This window comes from Mus caroli, chromosome 7 (assembly GCF_900094665.2).
Source record: "Mus caroli chromosome 7, CAROLI_EIJ_v1.1, whole genome shotgun sequence".
NCBI classification, from domain to species: Eukaryota; Metazoa; Chordata; class Mammalia; order Rodentia; family Muridae; genus Mus; species Mus caroli.
In genome coordinates, this window is record NC_034576.1 from 30,240,024 (window position 1) to 30,258,218 (window position 18,195).

An 18,195-nucleotide genomic window follows, 5' to 3' on the forward strand; every position below is an offset into this window, starting at 1 on the left:
AGAGAGAGAGAGAGAGAGAGAGAGAGAGAGAGAGAGAGAGAGAGAGAGAGAGAGAACAGAGGAAATTAAACACTGCCAGCTGGGGCTCTACCTTTCTTGCTGCTTGTATGTGGTCCTGGATCTGACACTGGATTCGAGGTGGTCCTTTTTGTCAGTTGCTGGGTCTCGGTTTTGGATGCTGTCTGGCTTCCTGTGGCTTCTACTTTGGTGGAAGGAAAGGAGGGGAGGGTGAGAACTAAGGGGAAGAGATGTGCTCAGCTCCCCAGACCAGCCTGCCAGGGCTCCCTCCACATTGGGGTATTCCAGGCTGAAATACCAGGTGACACCTTGCTGGGATGGAGTAGGGACTTTCTTTGAACAGTGCACCACTACCAGTCTTCACCTGGTAGTTTTAAAAACAAAACAAGATAAAACTGGATCTCTTCAGGCTGATCTTAAGCTTTTAATCCTCTTGCCAGAGCCTCTTTGTGCTGGCATAGAACAACTTTTATGTTATCTGGGATTGAACTCAGAATCTTGTACATGATAGGCCCGGTACCACTGAGCCCCCAGCCCCTCACTTGGGGGTTCTAGGCAGGGGTTCTACCACTGAGCCACACCCCAGCCCCTCACTGGGGGATTCTAGGCAGGGGCTCTACCACTGAACCACACCCCAGCCCCTCACTGGGGGATTCTAGGCAGGGGCTCTACCACTGAGCCATGTCTTCAGCATCACTAGTCATTCATTAACTGAAAAAAATTACAAGAAGTACTCTAAATTACATTATACTCCAAGAAAAAGTATAATTATTATTTAGAAAAAAAAATCTAAAGAGATCCAGACATGAACAGAAGCTATGGTTGAGCAGGCACCGGAAGTGTTTATAAACATCTAATGCTCAACTTTTAAAAATGGGTCAATGAAAAAGAGATTTTGTTTTTAAGTCAATGGGATTGGGTGCTAGATAGACCCAGGCAGCACATTCTGCAATGCCACCACTCCAGAGGCTGAGGCAGAAGGATTGCCCTGAGTTTAAGGCTACCCTGGGCTACAAAATAGTAATGTCTGGACAAAATAAGTAAGGGATAGAGTGCAGCTGGCAAGGGTCTAGAGCTGGGATGTTCTGGAGGGAGTGAGGACCAGCAGCTGTCAGGGGTAAGGATGCAAGTGTGGGCTCTGCCCCTCCCCCTCCACTCACCTTCACTGGTCCAGATGGAAGGGGTGGTCTGGACTCCTGGGCTGGTTTGATCTGGATCTGGGGTAAAAACAGGGTCAGAGAGAGATGTGAGAAGAGAGCAGCAGAGAATTTCCCCAGGTGAAGACTGGAGAGTTTCCATAGCAACTCTATGTTTTTCTTAACTGCCTGTGCGCAAGGTGGGCAGAGGCACTTACTCTGCGGTGTCTTTCCTGAAGAGCCACCTGCCCTCCCTTCTTTGAGACAGGCTCTCTCATCTGCTTGAGACTCACCAAGTATGCTAAGCTGACAAGCCCTGGAGATCCACCTGCCTCTGTCTCCCCACCTTGGGGTTTACGACCATGTGCCATATGGCGGGCCTTATATAACAGCTCTGGGGTCCTCATGGTTGAACATGGTCCATGTTGAGGCCATGAGAGGAATTCAGGCTCCTTGATAAGCACTCATGTAGGATGCCTGGATCTCCCTTGCCTCCACACCCATTAGCAGGACTCAGATGCCTTCCCTGGAAAAAGGTGTTTGACTCAGTTTCCCAAACCTCCCTGACCACAAACCACTATTGCCTGCTCTAATCAGGACTCCTGGGCCAGGCATGGAGGCGGTGCCTGTCAGCCCAGCACTCAGTGGGTGGGTCCTGGTTAGAGAAGACTCCTCCTCTGACATCAAACAGGGCAATTGATGGCAGAGAAAGATGGAGTTCTAGCTGACTGGAATGACTGAACCCCACACAGAGCAACTGGAAGCAAGAGTTGGTACTAGGGTCCTCATAAGTAGCTTTTAAGTGCCTAGATCAAGCCATTATTGAATCTTTATCCCTGATTTTTTTTTCCTCCCAGTTACACAAATGTAAATTTCCCTCTTTGGTCTAAGCATGGTGGTGGTGTTGTACACGGTGAGAATTTCATTGATCACTTTCCTTTTCTTTTCTTTTCTTTTCTTTTCTTTTCTTTTTTAAGATTAACTTATTTTATGCATGTGAATAAGTACATTGTAGCTGTCTTCAGACACACCAGAAGAGGGCATCAGATCTCATTGCAGATGGTTGGCAGCCACCATGTGGTTGCTGGGAATTGAATTAAGGACCTCTGGAAGAGCAGTCAGTGCTCTTAACCGCTGAGCCATCTCTCCAGCCCTCGATCACTTTTCTTACCTGAGACATTGTCGTGAGTAGTTGCAGAAGTCTGGTCCACTGTAAAAATGGATGTGGGCCTTTTTGGTGTCTGCCCTGGGGAGATAAAGGCTGAGAGTTCAGGAGGGAGTCTCTCACCCCCTTCTCATGTCTTCTGTCCCACCACGCCGGACCCACTGAAGGCCCAGGGGAATCAGCTTTAACTGAGTCACTCTACAGTCCTGAGTGTGATTGAAGTCTTCCTACTGCCGCAGGACCTTTGCACACCCTTGCATTGAGAGTGCAGGTGCTTGGAGTAAACCAGGGCCTTGGAGCACATTCTACTCCCGACCACTTCCTCCTCGCTCCGTGACCTGAGGCACTCATTTGCCTCATCTGAAAAGCACGAGCTAGTAATGGAGCAGGGCTCTCTGCCCCATAGACAGACAGCTAAGGAGGGAATGGGCTTGCTCCTCGTGCTTCATGGGCCAGACCCTGTCTCCCCCCCCCCCCCACGAAGATGCCTAGCAGCCTCTGCAGCCAGAAGTCACCCGTGAACACCCATGCCAGGACAGACAGACCCCGCAGGCTCAGAGCCCACAATTTTTACCTGGTCCCACATCTTCTTATCGATTTCACCCCAACCCAGTCTTCCACTGACTCTCAGATTCATTGGGCTTATCAGCAGCTCCTTCCTCTTCTTGTGCCCCGCCCCGCCTTGTGTGCTCACTGAACAACAGTTCTCTCCATCCACACAATGGGCATGGTGAGGCACAGAACAGAACTAACTGCCCACCCACCTGGGCGCTTTTACAAGTACTTTCCAGGCCAGAGTGAGGGTCTCCGAGCCCCAGCTTGGACCCCGTTGCCCAACTGTATTCTCAGAAAACCCATCAGTTCTGCTTTGCCTGGAGCCTGGGGTTTCCTGGCGGCCTAGTAGAAAACTGACACCGATCTCCCAGCCAAGTCAAACTCAGCAAGTTCTTCTCAGAGGTGAAAGGGAGGGTGCTCAGCAGGACAGGCTCCAGCCAGACCCTCTGGAAACAGTCACCCGAAAGAGGGTGCTACCCAGAGCCTGCCTTCCCACTTCCTGGTGCTGGCTCACTCGGCGGCGGGGGTTGGCGAGGGAGTAGAGTGAAAAGATGGTACCCAGCATTTGAGCTTTGCAATCACCCATCTAGCTGCCCCCCTGGGGCTGGATCAGGGCGAGGGGTGGTGGTGATGGTGGTGGTGTCTTACCTCTGCTGGGCAGAATCAGGGCGACAATAGTGAGGAGACACAGGCGACTGAACAGTGACATCTGTGGGACAAGTGGAGGCAAAGGTAAGGCATAGCCCCTCCGCACCCTCCCACCCCCTTGCAGCCTCTTTGGAGCAGGCCTCTGGTCTCAAGGACCCTCTGATATCTGCCTTTGGGGAGAGATGCTTTTTTTTCCCTCGTCTCAGGCCACCATCCCCTTCTTCCAGGAGCTGATCCCCAAAGAAAACCAGAAGCATCAAGCGAGTCTGGCTTCCTGACACCCCTGAGGCAAAGATGCCGCTCCCTCCTCCTAAAGCTGGAACTGATCCTCCTGACCCATGGTTCCTGAGTGGAGGAAGCCAGTGGCCCGCTGTGTCTGCTCCCTCGAGGGCTGGAGCCCAGAGCAGCGGGGCCAGGAGGGGAACAGGAAGGGTGACTAACGCGGGGCTGCTCTCAAAGGAAAAAGTGAGCTGGTGTCCGGCTGCCCTGCAGGCACCACCGCGCCCAGCACCGGCGCTGGGCAGATCGTAGAGGGACCTGTCTGCCCGCAATGGAGGCGCTCTAGGGAGACTGAGGCAGAAGAGGTGCCCACAGAGTGAATACGAGGCAGAGAGGCATCGAGATCCCCCTCTCCTCCTCCCAAGCAGCTTCCCACCTGCGTGTGTGGCCCTGAGCAATAGAGCAAAGGAGGGACTTACATCTAAGCTGGAGATCTCCAGACTGAAGTGTCAGAGTACCGCGTGGGAGCTGCCTCAGGGTGGAGGGTGTGGCCACGGGCGCGGACGCAGGCAGGCGGGGACCAGAGCGTCCCAGTCATTTCCTCTCTCGTTTCCAGGCCCCACAGGCAGGGGTGGGAGCTGGGGAGGGGGAGGATGGTGGGGGACTGAAGGCGGTGGCCTCAACTCGAGGGTCTGAGGGACGCAGATGGGGACAAGGTGCAGAGAAGGGAAGACCCTTGGGTGAGGTGTGGAAGGAAGGATGTAATGAGAGGGGAGGAGGTCCTGGAGGGAGGAGGAGGAGGAGGAAGAGAAGGAGGAGGGGGGAGGGGAAAAGGACAGTCACCTCAGCCTCCCACCCAGTCCTCTGGTGCCCACAGACGACAATACACAGACAGAACGAGGGGAAAAAACGAATGCACATTTATTAAGCTCAAGATGTGGACCCTGAGGGGAAGCCGGGAAGGTCCTGGAGAAGGAGACCAGGAGATGCAGGAGGGAGGGACACTAGGATCCCAGGGGACTGGGTATGGACTCCTGGATCCCAGGAGCTGGAGGCCTGAGTCTCTGGGTCTGGGGTACAAATAGGATCGTTGTTGCCAAGGCCTGGGGAGGGAGAGCGGGGTGCATTGGCTCCGGCCTTGGGGTGGGTCTGGCGGCTCATTGGGGGCGCACTCCCTGGCGCCAGGCTGGGTCCCCACCGCCTTCTCTGGGTCCTCTGGTTCCTGCACTCTGGCCAGGGACAGCAGTGGAAATCTGCAGAGGATCCTACACACCGCCACCTCCAGGGGCTAGGAACAGAAGAGAACTCAAGTTACTGACCTAAGGAGGGAAAGAATCAGAGTCCAAAGATGGCTGCCCTCTGACTCTTGGGGATCCTCATGTCTTCCCCACTCCTGATGTCTGGTCACTGCAGGGAAATCTTCATAGCTACTGTCTGCCCCATCTCGAGCAATGGAGAAAGGGAATCCAGCTGTGGTGGACACCCAAGGCTAACCCGTGTGTTTTGGGAGGCTTAAAGTCTCCTTGGAAGAGCCCCACCTCATGCTATACTCCAGGCTCCTTTTCTACATATTCTCCAGACAACCTAGGCATCTAGCAGGCGTCCTCCAGGACAGGCTACCTTTGTTCTTCTGCCCAGCTAAGGCTGGACCAAACACCTCCTTCCATCCTGCTCCAGCACCACAGAGAGATACCCGTGACATTCTTAAATCTCATTAAGAATATATGAAAACATGATGTAGTTTTCTCATGAGGTCTCCCCCATTTATACTTAGTTCTTTAAGCACTACTTGTTGTTATAAGTCCCCCACCCCCACCCGAGACAGGGTTACTCTGTGTAGCCTTGGCTGTCATGGAACTCTCTGTAGACCTGCCTGCCTCTGTCTCCTACTAGGACTAAAGGCATGCACAGCTCGCACCTGGCTGTCATAAGATTTTAATGGGAAGCCACCTCAATAGCTCACACCTGTAACCCCAGCACTTGGGAGGCTGAGGCAGGAGGATGACTCTGAGTGTAAGCTTGGCCTGGGCCACACAGTGAGTTCTTGCACAGCCAGAACTACAGTAAGACACTGTAAAAGGAAGAGAGTTTTTACTCCCCAAAAGTCCTTAGAAAGGAAACAACTCTAAAATTTAAACAAGCCTCCCATGGATGCCCCTCGAAACTTGCCTCCTTCTCACTCCATCTTATCATCTTCCTGTCTCCATGCGCTGACCCTCCCTTCTGTCTTCTGCACCAGTTTCCTCCTCCCCTCACTTCCTTCCAGACAGAACCCTTTCGTCTGCTTGTTTTTGAGACACAGTCTTGTGTGTAGGCCAGGCTGCTCTCAGATGCTCTCTATAGCTAGGACTGACCTCGAAGTCCTGATTCTCCTGTTTCTACCTCCAGTGTGATGAGATTATGGGCAGGCGCTGTGTCCAGTTTAGGTATTTCTGAGGACTGGACCCGGGGCCTCCAGCAGCATCCCCAGCAGCATCCTCCCCCACCCCACCACCCCACTTTTTAGGACAGGGTCTCACTATGTAGCCTGGCTGGCTTGGGATTCACAGAGATCCACCCTTCCTCCATCCCCTCTCACTCCAACCCTCCTCTGGTGGGATTAGAGGCATGCACCACCATTCCTTGCCCACCTCACCCCCATCTTTAAATGTGTATTCCATGCTTCTGGTTGCCTTTATTCAGCAGCCTGCGCTCTGCCCTCCCTCTCCCTTCTCTCCCCTGCTCTGCCCTTCCCTGTGTGGGTTTCTCAGGTGCTAGCCTCTTCCAACCTCTCAGACTTCCCCAGCCACACCCCACCAAGCATTCTGAGGCTTGCATTTCTTTAGGACCTTCTTGAGATACGTCTGGAACTCTCCCTCTGTGACCCCAACCTCCGAGGGACCTAGAATCCAACCCCCAGACTGCCCCCCCATGTAGCCCTCCACCAGTATCTAAGGATCCTGCTACTTCTAAGTGTCCCCCAGAACCATGCTCACCTGAGGAGGGTAGTTCCGACTTACAGGATTTGCATGTTGGGCTGTAGGGAGAGAAGAGGAAGCTTAACAGGGTTCAGGGGATGCTCCCCGAGCCCTAGGTTAGGGGTCTCCATCCCAGGACCCCAGGCTGCCCCACCTCTCAGACCTGGAGTCCGCCTTCCTGCACTTCACCTTCTTGCCTGTTAAGAGAGAGACAGCAGGGAGCAATTGGGGTGTGACAGGAAGGGACAGAGCAGGGCAGGCAGAGGACCTTCAAGGATAAGGATGGGGTGGGACCAGCAGGAAACCCTCAAAGATCAAAGGACCTTTGCCAGTGGGGATAGGGTGGGGTGGGCAGGAGAGCCTCTAAGGTGGGGACCCACAGGTGGGGAGGGCACTTACTCAGGATGATGATGATCCCCAGCACGAACATGATAGTGGCCAGGGTCATTCCCACAGTCTGCACAGTGGCATAGTCTAAGGGAGACAGGGGAAGCTCAGGACAGCACAGCCCCAGCCAAGTCCGTGCCTCAGCAGAACAAGAGAGCATGCCTTTAGTCCCTGAGCCGCCAATTCCATCAGGGAATAAGAATCCAAACCCTGCCTGGGCCAGAACCTCTGCGCCGGCCCCCCACCCCCATTGCTGCCCTTCTGGATTCTCACCTCCACACTAAGTTCTATCAGTTGCCTCTTCCCAGATCCTCATCTTGGTCCTGCCCTTATGATCAAGGCCTGGACTATCCCAGCAGACCTCCCACTGGTCCTGCTGCCCTGTTTCCATTTCCCTCCCATGGCCATGAGAACTCCATTGCTTCCAGTCAGTGCAGGCGCCCCCTGAGGCCTCTCTATTGCCCTTACAGGATTCCAAGCAGAAACCAAGGTAAATCAGGATTCATATCTCAGAGTCATCTTACGACTGTCCCCAAGTTGCTTCTCCAGTTAGTTCAGCACACAGGCCCATAGTCCTGGAGTCAATGGAGTCCATACCCAATGGAGACATTGAGTACTTCTTGTTATTGGGGCAGGCAGCAGGCTATCCTGACTAACACAGTCTATCTACCACTGATGTAATAAATGAGAGTCCTTCAGTGAATGACCTAATCCTGATCCCACTCAGGCTTCAGGGACCCCTCTCTTCCCACAGTCCTCTGCTTAGCCATCTAAGCCTCCCTATTTCTACAGCATACCAACCATCCTGCCTCAGGACCTTTGCACCAGCCACTTTCTCTACCCAAAGGTTCCATATACGTGACTTCCTCACCAGCCTGTGGGCCTAAATGAAGTGACCCAATTAAAAGTCTCATGCTCCCAGCTCTCTCTAACCCATTAAGTTTCCTTCATAAGAATGTATTGCTTTGGATTGGAGAGATGGTTCAGCAGTTAAGAGTGCTGACTACTCTTCCGAAGGTCCTGAGTTCAAATCCCAGCAACCACATGGTGGCTCACAACCATCTGTAATGTGGTCTGATGCCCTCTTCTGGTGAGTCTGAAGTCTGCGACAGTGTACTTATATATAATAAATAAATCTTTAAAAAAATAAAAGAAAAGAATGCATAGCTTTGAGACTGGGTCTCACTGCACAATGTGAACTGACCTCAAACTCACAATGACCCTGCCTCAGGCTCCTGAATGCTAGCAGGAATGATTATTGTCTCCAATACATGTGTGATGTGAGCTGCCAGGGCAAAAAAGTCTGGTCTTCCATGCTGTCTCCAGAGCCTGGCACAGCACCTGGCACCCAGCAGACAGGCACTGCATATATTTGCAGGGAGGAGACTTGGGGTACCTGGTGAGTACACCCTGCATCTGCCGCTTCAGCAGCTGGCTCCAAGGTAGTGATCAACCATTCATCAACAAACAAAAATTGCTAACAAAAACCAAAACTACACACATACACACAAATCCCCAAGTCATGGCAGGGTGAGGTATGGCTGCTTCTGCTGGGGGACTCGGGAACAGCTTCCTAGTGAGCAATCAATATCTGATCTAAGGCCAGAAAGGAAAGGAGTCTTAGCTCACTGTGTAGAGAGCTGGGGGGAGGGGGGGTCATGTTCCTGGCAGAAAGAACAGTTAAGCCCAAAGGCCCTGAGGTAGTAAAGACCTCGGCCTATGAGATGTATCTTACGCATAAGCAAAGATGGAGGTCAAGGGACAGAAAGAAGAAGATTCAAGCTAGATCTCAGATCTGTCAGACCCAGGGCTTCAGTGTCTTGGGCATGACAGAAAGACGCCATTACTGTAACTCTCTCCATATTCCTCAGTGGTGGAAAACGTTACCACATCTTATTTGCAGGAAGGTTCATGGAGGGAAAGTTGCTTGGCCCTAGTCCACAGAGCTAGGGAATGGAGAAATCAATATTTGAACCCCAGAGTCGTTTTATAACTCTTTCCAAGTTGCTCTCTGATTATTTCCGGTGCACGAGTGCATAGTCCTCGTCATAATCCACAGACATGTTGAGGACCATTTGTTACTGAGGCAGGCAGCAGCCTAGCCTGACTGTCACTGTCCATCGAGCGCTGATATAATGAATGCATTTGCCCTTCCCAGTTCTCTTGCTAGTCTCTAAAGAGGGAGTCTTGCAAACCCCAGTTAATCTCTACCCTGAACCCAAGGAAAAAAACAGGCTTTATGAAGTTCACAGCCTTCATCAGGGGCTGCAGAAGGTAGGAGACCAACCCCATTCCCCAGTCTGCCTCTGCCCTCCACAGACTCCTTCTCAGTGAACCATAGCTACAGCCACATAGCTGTGGTATGACGGTCTCAGTAGAAACCACCCCTCCCTCCCAGCCCTAGGTTATCCCAGGCACAAGACCCAACACTCACCATAGAAAAAAGGATCTGTTTCTTCAGGAACTGTGGGGAAGAAGACAGGGGGAGAGAACAGGGAGAAACATGTTTCAGCACTGGCTTTCTGAACATCTTTGAGGAGCAAGATGGACCAAGTGCTTCTTTAGAGGACTTGGCATAGGAAATCCCTTGCTGCTGGACAGTACCGCCTCTCTGTAGAGCTCATAGGATGCTCATCAGGCCCATTAACTCCATCAACCAGTACCCTGCCCTGTGTGGTGCACAACCCACCCAGCTGTCCTGCTCCTAGACCCCTAGGAGAGCTGGTACGTGCCTTAGAGTCATTCTATGAACCACATGCGCACGCACCCCCCCAAACACAGAAGCACACACACAACACACAAATACACACCACATACACATACTACACACACCTCCACACGCCATACCACACACACAAACACACAACACACAAATACACACAACACAACACACACACACAACACACACACAAACACACACACACACACAACACACACACAAACACACACACACACACACACACACAACACACACACCATGCCGGACCTATCATAGCCCAGTCTCACAAAAGGACAACCAGATAGATGCATTGGCTTTCCATGAAGACTCCCTCAACCTTCCCAGTCATCCAAGGGCCCCTGAGGTCATGAAACTGCCACCTGCTCTCCTACCTGCTTTGATGGCTACCAAATGCAGTATGGGCAGCTAATCTGAAACATATATTCCCTGTCACCTAAGACACCAGCAGTTTTGTGAGTTGGGATCAATCTTGTGGTAACTCTGTTCTCTTCTGTAAATGAATCTTCTCCATCACGTGAAACAGAAGACCCTTAGTGGATTCCCACTAACCTCAGAAAGTAAGTGTGTGTGTGTGTGTGTGCGCGCGCGCACACAAGCACATGCACGAGTGCCTGTGTAACCTTTTTTCACCTTTCACCTTTGCTTTAAATCCCTTCCAGCAGCCCCAAAACGAGCTGGTGGCCAACATCTGTACCCCAGCACTTGGAAGAAGGAGATAAGAGTGATATCAAGGACAGCCTGGGCTACAATGAGACTCTGCCAGGAAGAGGGGGAATTCAAAAAATCCTTCCCGTATAAGATGCCCACTCTGGCCAGTCACAGGAGCACATGCTTTTAATCCCAGTACTAGGGAAGCATAAGAAGGTGGATCTCTGTGAGTTCGAGGCCAGCCTGGTCTGCATAAGTGAGTTTTAGACCAGCCAGGACTACACAGTGGTACCATGGATGTCCACCCTGTAGTTGTCAGCTTCTTCCTGCAGCTCGTATCACTTTCTGTCCTGTGACAGCAGAATTCTGCAGCTTGTGCCACAAGAAAGGGAGTTGGGTAATGGCTTTGTTTCTCCCCCCCCCACACACACACTTCTGGGTTCTACTGGGGCTGGGTGGGGCCTTGTCTTTGGATCCGACCAATGAACTTTCAAGATTGTGAGTGCTTTAGTTGTCTTTGGGGTGTAGAGGCCTCCTGCACATTCATAAGTGAGCAATGACATTAGTGGCCTGCCTCCACTAGGCGTTTGGTGCTATTTGTTACCAGTGCTACCTGGAGCCTAAACTGACTGACACAGCCAGGTATGACACAAGACCAAAACTAGCTCTGGTTTGTATGGTGTGTCTTCCCAGGTCTCCTGGTTTAGTGTTGATGTCTCTTTAATATTTGCCAAATGAGTTGTTGTTTGGGGAATGTGATTTAGTTTTGCTCTTTGTAAAAAGGTCCTACTATGGAATCCAGGCTGGTCTTAAACTCATATTCCTCTTGCCTCTGCCACCAGGGTGCTGAGATTACAAGCATGGATGACCACACCTGCTTCTTGCCTTACTTTAGGGCAAGAGAGAAAAAAAATACTAATTTTTCCACTTATAGTGGTGATAAAAAAAATAAAACTCACTAGTATTTTTTTAAGAAGTTGATTCTCTGGAGGAAAAGTCTTAGATAAACATCAGCAAAAGGAACATCTTAGTAGGGCAAACCTCAGAAGCACAGAAGCATACAGCTGGAACCCAGTGTCTGAGAGTCACCTGTGCTGCACCTTAGAGGGTGGGCAAATTGGTCTCTGCCATTCAGTCTGGTTCGCAAGAAGTTTTCTGGAATGAATGAATGAGTGAGCAAATGAATGAATGAATGAATGAATGAGAGGGCCTCCTAGGTTGCAGGTATTTGCACCAAAGATGGAGGTGTTGGTTTCCCATACATTCCTTGTCCAGGTAAATGCTTGTCCCAGCATCTTGCTGGGTTCCTCCAAAAATCCTCTGAGGATCCCCCTGTCCACAGCAGTCCCAGTCTTTAGGGTGTGGCTGGGTAACGGGTGGAGCCAGGAGGCAGGAAAAGCAATGTACACCACTCTTGGCGAGCTGCCAGGGAGAGATCAGGAAGGAGGTGGTTGCTATGGAAACCAGGGCATCTTTCGAGGTGGTGGGGTCCTGGTATTCCAGGCTGGGTGGGGTCCTGTGTGATGTTTGGAACTGGGCAATCTTACCTCCCCTCTTTGCACCTGGAGACCTGGCTTCTGGCCAACCTGAGTGTTTTCACTCCCCAAAATAGGGACCTAGACCCAGGTATGGCCACATCCCCATTCTGTTCTCTCTCCCGCTCTCTAGCAAGAGCCGCATCTCCCTTCTCTCCCTCAACAATTTATTAATTTGTTTCTTTAAGCTGCGGGAGAAGAATGCACCCGAGTTTTCCCTCCCCCGGGGTTTCCCAAGTCCTGCGGTCCCCTGTCAGCCTGTGACAGGGAGAAGGGGATTGGCGAGGCATCTGCCCTCCCACCTCTACCCGTCTGCTGCCATCGATCCTGCTAACCACCACCTCTGCGAAAAGAAGCCCTGGGCTCCCGCCAGACCTGCTGGCTCAGCCCTGCCCCCCCCCTCTGGGGTGGCTCCCAGACTCTGCAGCCCCCCCTCCCCCCCCCCCCCCCCCCCCCCCCCCCCCCCCCCCCCCCCCGCGCCCTGCCTGGGGTTCTGCAGCTAGGGCTCCGCACAGCAGTCCCCCTCCCCCAACCCCGCCTGCTGGGAAAGAGGAAAGGTGCTGTAGGAGTGGAATTAGGGTTTCCTCCATCATCAGGGACTCCATCCACAGCAACCCCCAGTCCTCTGCCCTGCCCCCCAGCCTCGTTCAAGCATCCCCCTAGCTCGTCCACAGAGGACCACACACAGAGGGGGAAGATCAGGAAACCACGGAGTCAGAGAGTGTTTAAGCCCGTGAACATGAACGCAAATCTGGGTTAATGGGTGTGAAGTGTAAACCCAGTTCGGCTGGATGCCGGGAGACAAGTGTATCTCCAGGATGAAACCATAAGTGCATGTGGGCTGGGAGGAGGGTCCCCAACATTCCATCCCCACCATGCAGGTTCACTGCAGTGCTGCAGCCCCACCCGTTCCCCCTCCCTTCATACTTGTCTATGTTCCTCTATCTCAGCCCCTCTTCCTTCCTCTGTCCGTCCATCTGTTTGTCTGTCTGTCTCCTCCCAACTATGCGTCTCTGAAAGCCTGCTACCTGGATTTTTGTGCCTCTGCCTCTCCTGTATCTCTTGGTCTCTGTCTCTTTCATGCGTTCTTAGTCCATCTCTGGTCACACCATCACCACCACCACCATCACCCTCTTCTCTCTCCCTTTAATCGTCCCTCTGTCCCTTAGCATCTCTGCTTGTCAAGGAATTTAGTAAATATCCACACTGTACTAGGCAAACATGAGATAATGAATCCCCCCTTAGCTGGCCCATCTTGGAGTGCTGAAGTCTTCCAGAACCTCTTCTGGCTGCAGATCCGTCAGCTTCCACCTTAAACCCCATCTCTTCCACCGCTGTGCTGGACCAGGCACCCGGTTGCCATGGCAACCTGTCCGCGCATCCTTTCTCTTGGGACTGTCACTCTCTAATCATAGGTCCCGCACAGGGAGGATATCTCCTGGGAGAGGGTGCTCAAGAAACCTCAAGGGATGTCAAAGAATGTGCTCATGGGCCTCCGCCCATGATAGGGGCAGATATCTCCCCTTCGTCTTCCTTTCCGTATGGGATTCTTCCCACATCCTGTCCCCTAAGCTCCTAGACTCCCCCACCTCTTTCCTAGCACCCATTCCCCAAGCGACGCTCACCGTTTGTGGGGCTCTGGGTTGGGGTGGCCATGCTGAGCCTGAGCAGGGGGTTGCTGAATGCTGAGGCAGCGAAGGCGCGGCTGCAGCAGCTGGAAGCAGGACAGACTGATGTGGTGGGGTAAGGTGGGGGGAGCCCTGGTAGAGTGGGGGCCTATAGCCAATGGGGGCCCGAAGAGCCCGCCCCCGTCCAAGCCATCCCCCCGCCCCCGCCCCCGCCCACTGCTGACGTCCCCGCCCCTTCCCCAAGGGTGGGGGCGCCCCCTGCCGGGGCCAAGGGGGCTCCCGAGGTTTCGCACAAGAGTCACTGATATCAACCAAGCGCTATCAAGAAGGAAAACCGAGTTTTATTAGAGGTCTGAGCAGCAAGGGGTGTCCGAAAGGCAGGGCTGATGCAGGGGACGCTGGGGGTGGTCACAGGCGAGCATCTGGGTGGGGAGAGGTGTCAGGTGCTAAGGGGGTTCTGCGGGGGGTGAAAAGAGTAAGTGGCAAACTCTTGCCACGATCCCACCCTGGCACTGGGCCCCTTGCCTCCCTCCCTCCAAACCCCTCTCCCTCCTTCCTCCCATCAACTGCAGAACCTGGCTGAGTTTCCTGGAGCCAGGTGGAGGTTCTACCGCCTGCGGGATGACAGACCTGAGAGCGAAGCAGAGAGTTCTCGGGTAAGGGGGAGTCTGCAACCAGGGCTAACTCTCCGCCAAACCCATTCTGAGCCCAAGAAGAGGGGGCTCTTGAAAACAGCTGCCCCACAAACCCCGCAGTATCCCCGAACTCACGGCGGATGGAGCTGCGGAAAGTTCCCTCCTCTTCATCGGGTTCCCCGGTTCTGGAAAGGAACAGACAGAGGAATTCGGATGGACCAGGAAAGGCAGCCGCTTCCTAGAAGCCCCCTAATGCAGGCCTTATTTCCCGACCCCCCACCGTGGACTTGATATGAACACGGTCCGTCAGAAACAAGAGCGCCCGGCTGCTGTTTCGGGGTGCGGCAGGAGGTGCTCCCAGCCTGTCACGGGTGAAGGCCTCCGGGATGTTGGGGAAGGTACTTGACTTTGTTGGGAGAGGGACGGTCACAGCGTCTTGGGAGACTTGGGACTTGGGTCCAGTGAGTGACCCTAAGTCACCTTACCGCCCCGTGCCTCAGTTTCCTCATATGCAAAACGGGATTGATGATGGAGCGCACCTCATCCGGGTGGGGTAAGGAGTACATAATAGAGAAGGAATCGGGCACCTGGCGCGTAGTGCGCACTCAAGCATGCCAGAGGGTCGGCATGGAGGCATCTGTGATCATCTTAGCACGCAGAAGGCATGCCTACGTTTTCTGCGCTTTAAAGGTTTATTTCGAGAGGAATCCTGCGCGAGGATCGGGACTGGAGCTAAACTGGGCCGCCCTGTGAGGTGATCTCATTTCAGCGCGGCTGCTTCTGCCCAGCTTCGCCTCACCACGCTTGAGTTTCCATCTGCGGGGCTGGTGGGAGCCCAGCGCCCCCACTGGCTGGGCGCTAGGCCAGGCAGAAAGGGAGCTTGACCATCGCTCCGGCCCAGGAGCCTTTCTTAGGGTTTAACACACACTAAGCGCTTAATACATGTTCACTGCAGGATGGGTGCACTTGCTGCCTCGCCCCAACCTCCTCTCCACTGCGGGAGGAGCGAGGGAGGCCCAGAGGGACCACTCACCTCTGCTGTTGGTTGAATTTGCATCGACATCTCTTGCCTGTGGAGTGGGAGGGTATAGGCTGAGCTTCCCTCTCGCTCCCGCATCCCTAGGCTCTCCTCCAAACTGGGGAGGCCGCAGGGGGTGGGGCCTGGGGCGGGGCTGGAGAAGAGTAGGGTGTGGGGGCGTGGTCTGGGTGGGAGATGAGGGGCGTGGTTTGAAGTGGGGGTGGGGTCTGTGCGGTGCGAGGTTGGAGTCAGGGTGGGACCTGAGAGAAGTGGTTGAAGACTGAGCCTGTGTTGGGCGTGAATAGCGCACAGGCTGCATGTGTTGCTGGGAGTGGGGCTTGGGGAGGGAAGGCTGGAGGCGGGATGGAGAACACAGGTGCAGACACTCACTAAGGATGATAAGGATGCCCAAGATGAAGAGGATTCCAGCGATAGTGAGGCCGCCGATCCGCAGGGTGTGGTAATCTGTGGACAGCCCCGGAGGAGGGTGACCAGCGGGGAAGAGTATAGTATGCAGCTCAAGGAGGAGGAGAGAGAAGGGGAAAGGACAGATGTGAGAGGGGAGGAGAGGACAGGTTAGAGGAAGGAGGCAGGGAGGGGGTGGTAGGAAGAGGGAAAGGATGGAGAAGAGGATGCCGCTGAAAGTGGGGGTCATAGGGGGTGGGGTACCTGATACTGAGAAACCAGTTCAAATGAGACGGGGGGGGGTCAAACAAACAGGCAAGGGGGTCTAAGACAACTAGAGCAGGAGAGAGTGGAGGATGTGGTGTGTGTGTATGAGAGACAGAGAGACAGAGACAGTGACAGAGAGACAGAGAGAGGGAATAGAAACACGCAGGCCCTCTCTCCAAACCCCACAGTAGCTTCCCCTCACCGTAGGTGAATGGATCCGGTTCCTGTGGAGCTTCTAGAAAGAGAAATAAAGAACAGCGTTAGAGTAGCTCCTGGGGTCTGTAAAAGGGGAAGGTATAAGGGAACCCTTCAGGGGCGCCACTGATCTTCTTGGACTAGGAGTTTAGGTGCTACTGAGCCACTGGCAGGCTGCCAGCCTGTTCTGCGTCCTGGAACCTCCAGCACTGGTCCGGCACCCTGATATCTTGCAGATTGTTCATGTTTCTGTCACCCCGGGAATCCACCTTCCATCCACTCCCGCTGTTGCCTAGGAGACCCCTGATTTCCTGTTACATAGAGTCTAGTTTGGAGTCTCTCACTGGGTTTTCTTGGGGGGCTTTTCCCTATCTCTGCCACCCACATGGTTGAGACTTTGGACTCACCTGCACTGGCCATGGAGAGGAGACACACACACAGAGCCAGGATGTGGCCGGGAGATGCCATTGCCCTAGGGAGTCAGTCAGGGTCAAGAAATGTCCTCTGCCCTGCTCTCTTTCCCTCCTAAAGAGGACCTGAACCCATGGGGTTAAGTCAAGGACGGCCTAAGGACTTAAGTGTCAGCCATTCAAGTTGAATGGCTCCCTTGCTTCACCCGAAACCATGTCCCTAAAACAACTCAGTAATAGGGACCAGGAGACCACAGCATACACAGCAGCAAGACAGATGGGGAGAGGCAGACTCCTGGGGGGGGGCCCTCCCACAGGCTACTCCCATCCGTTAGCTGGTCCCAGAGTCTCAAAACCTACCCTTGTAAGGGAAGCAAGCTGCCTCTGGACATAGGTGGGAACACTAGGCGACATACAACAGGACATGCCCAGCCCCACCTGCCCCTACACACCTCAACCAGTGGTCTCTCTGTACCCAGGCCGTCCCAGCTCTCCTGCCCTCGGCCGCCTGCCCGCTCTCTCCCTGACCCTGGGTATAAATATCTCCCACTTCACCCGGGAGGAATTTGCTGCACACGGGCCACCATGGCAACAGCTCCCCCCCTCCAACGACTCGGGGGGTCCTGTATAACACTGCTGGGGTGAGGCCCAGCCAGGAGCCACATCCCTACAGGCCACCCCATCTCCTTTCCTTGAAGCTGTGAGAAAAGAAGATGTCACCTCTGGGTGACATCTTTCACAACAAGACTTTAGGCCAGTGAGTGACAGGCGGTCCATGCCTGAGAGAAGTCAGATGTTGTTTCAGGGACACACATACGGGCACAGACACATTTATATACAGGTACGTGTACACACACACACACACACACACACACACACACACAAACAGACACACAGTGGGTGTAGCTGGAACGGGAGCAAACAACACCCTCTCCCCAAACTGTTGATTAGAGAGCGCAGGGTATAGACATAAGCACATTCTCTTGCTCTGGGCCTTCTGTGCCCCCCAAACAGAGACAGAAACAGACCTATACAAATGAGTATCTGAGCCTCACCCCCTGCCAAGGGTCTCGCAGTGGCCGCTGAAAAAGGGAGGAGTCACTAACTCTCCCGCCCCTGTGCAACCCCTGTCCCCACACTCTCTCCTCCCTCTTGGGTCAGGCCTGCCTGAGAAGCCACAGGCTGGCCACTCTTGTTCCCAAAATAGGCCTCCCAGCTAGGGGAGCTGAAGGGCCCGGAGGGAGGGCTGGGGGACGCTCACCCCATTCACGCTGTCCCCTGCTGACAGAAGACCCCCAAATGTCCAGCTGTGCACCCTGGGAGCTAAGCACTTTGGACCCCCTGGCCCAGAACTGGATGCTCCACCCCCGCAGGCTCCCCTCCTGGCCACACCCCACTCTTGCCCTCCCCAACGAGCAACTGAAACTGGAGCCCAGGCTGGAGGGGGGCCAGGGGGCGGCCCCCAGCCCAGACCGCCCTGGCCCGCCAGCTAGGTTAACTCTCTCAGCACAGTCCCAGGAGCAGCATGTGATTTTGTGTGGACTGGACTATGAGAGGACACACACACAGACACACACAGAGAGAGAGAGAGAGAGAGAGAGAGAGAGAGAGAGAGAGAGAGAGAGAGAG

At 53.8% G+C, this 18,195-nt stretch overlaps 3 protein-coding genes across 11 annotated transcripts in view; all 3 read right to left on the reverse strand.

Annotated features, from left to right (window-relative positions):
* Fxyd5 (FXYD domain containing ion transport regulator 5) overlaps positions 1–4,458 on the reverse strand; it is a 9,718-nt gene extending 5,260 nt beyond the window's left edge. The window contains exons 1-5 of one of the 4 annotated variants that reach the window (XM_021166665.1): positions 4,221–4,458; positions 3,523–3,583; positions 2,326–2,400; positions 1,179–1,235; positions 92–199 (exon numbers count right to left, since the gene is read on the reverse strand). In XM_021166665.1, the coding sequence (XP_021022324.1) occupies positions 92–199; positions 1,179–1,235; positions 2,326–2,400; positions 3,523–3,583 (301 nt within the window). In that variant the 5' untranslated portion in view covers positions 4,221–4,458. Of the gene's footprint in view, positions 1–91; positions 203–1,178; positions 1,236–2,325; positions 2,401–3,522; positions 3,584–4,220 lie in introns of all 4 variants that reach the window. The other 3 variants (XM_021166664.1, XM_021166663.2, XM_021166661.2) reach the window with 3 other exon arrangements.
* Positions 4,459–4,639: 181 nt separating this feature from the next.
* On the reverse strand, positions 4,640–13,760 carry Fxyd7 (FXYD domain containing ion transport regulator 7). 3 transcript variants are annotated; one of them, XM_021166685.2, is made up of 6 exons: positions 13,634–13,760; positions 9,520–9,549; positions 7,098–7,172; positions 6,853–6,895; positions 6,717–6,757; positions 4,640–5,029 (listed from the first exon to the last, which is right to left on the reverse strand). In XM_021166685.2, the coding sequence occupies exons 1-6, from the start codon at positions 13,662–13,664 to the stop codon at positions 5,007–5,009; spliced, it is 243 nt and encodes an 80-aa protein (XP_021022344.1). In that variant the 5' UTR covers positions 13,665–13,760; the 3' UTR covers positions 4,640–5,006. The 3 variants fall into 3 exon arrangements, with proteins under 3 accessions (XP_021022344.1, XP_029335601.1, XP_029335600.1); XM_029479741.1 differs by lacking the exon at positions 13,634–13,760 and adding an exon at positions 13,289–13,598 and having other exon boundaries at positions 6,862–6,895; XM_029479740.1 differs by lacking the exon at positions 13,634–13,760 and adding an exon at positions 13,289–13,595.
* A 195-nt stretch (positions 13,761–13,955) lies between these two features.
* Fxyd1 (FXYD domain containing ion transport regulator 1) lies at positions 13,956–17,969 on the reverse strand. Of its 4 annotated transcripts, none has more exons than XM_021166677.2 (8): positions 17,828–17,969; positions 16,564–16,628; positions 16,164–16,196; positions 15,680–15,754; positions 15,305–15,341; positions 14,407–14,456; positions 14,212–14,266; positions 13,956–14,093 (listed from the first exon to the last, which is right to left on the reverse strand). In XM_021166677.2, the coding sequence occupies exons 1-7, from the start codon at positions 17,830–17,832 to the stop codon at positions 14,244–14,246; spliced, it is 288 nt and encodes a 95-aa protein (XP_021022336.1). In that variant the 5' UTR covers positions 17,833–17,969; the 3' UTR covers positions 13,956–14,093; positions 14,212–14,243. The 4 variants fall into 4 exon arrangements, with proteins under 4 accessions (XP_021022336.1, XP_021022338.1, XP_021022337.1 ...); XM_021166679.2 differs by lacking the exon at positions 17,828–17,969 and adding an exon at positions 17,622–17,714; XM_021166678.2 differs by lacking the exon at positions 17,828–17,969 and adding an exon at positions 17,595–17,676.
* Positions 17,970–18,195: the final 226 nt, after the last annotated feature.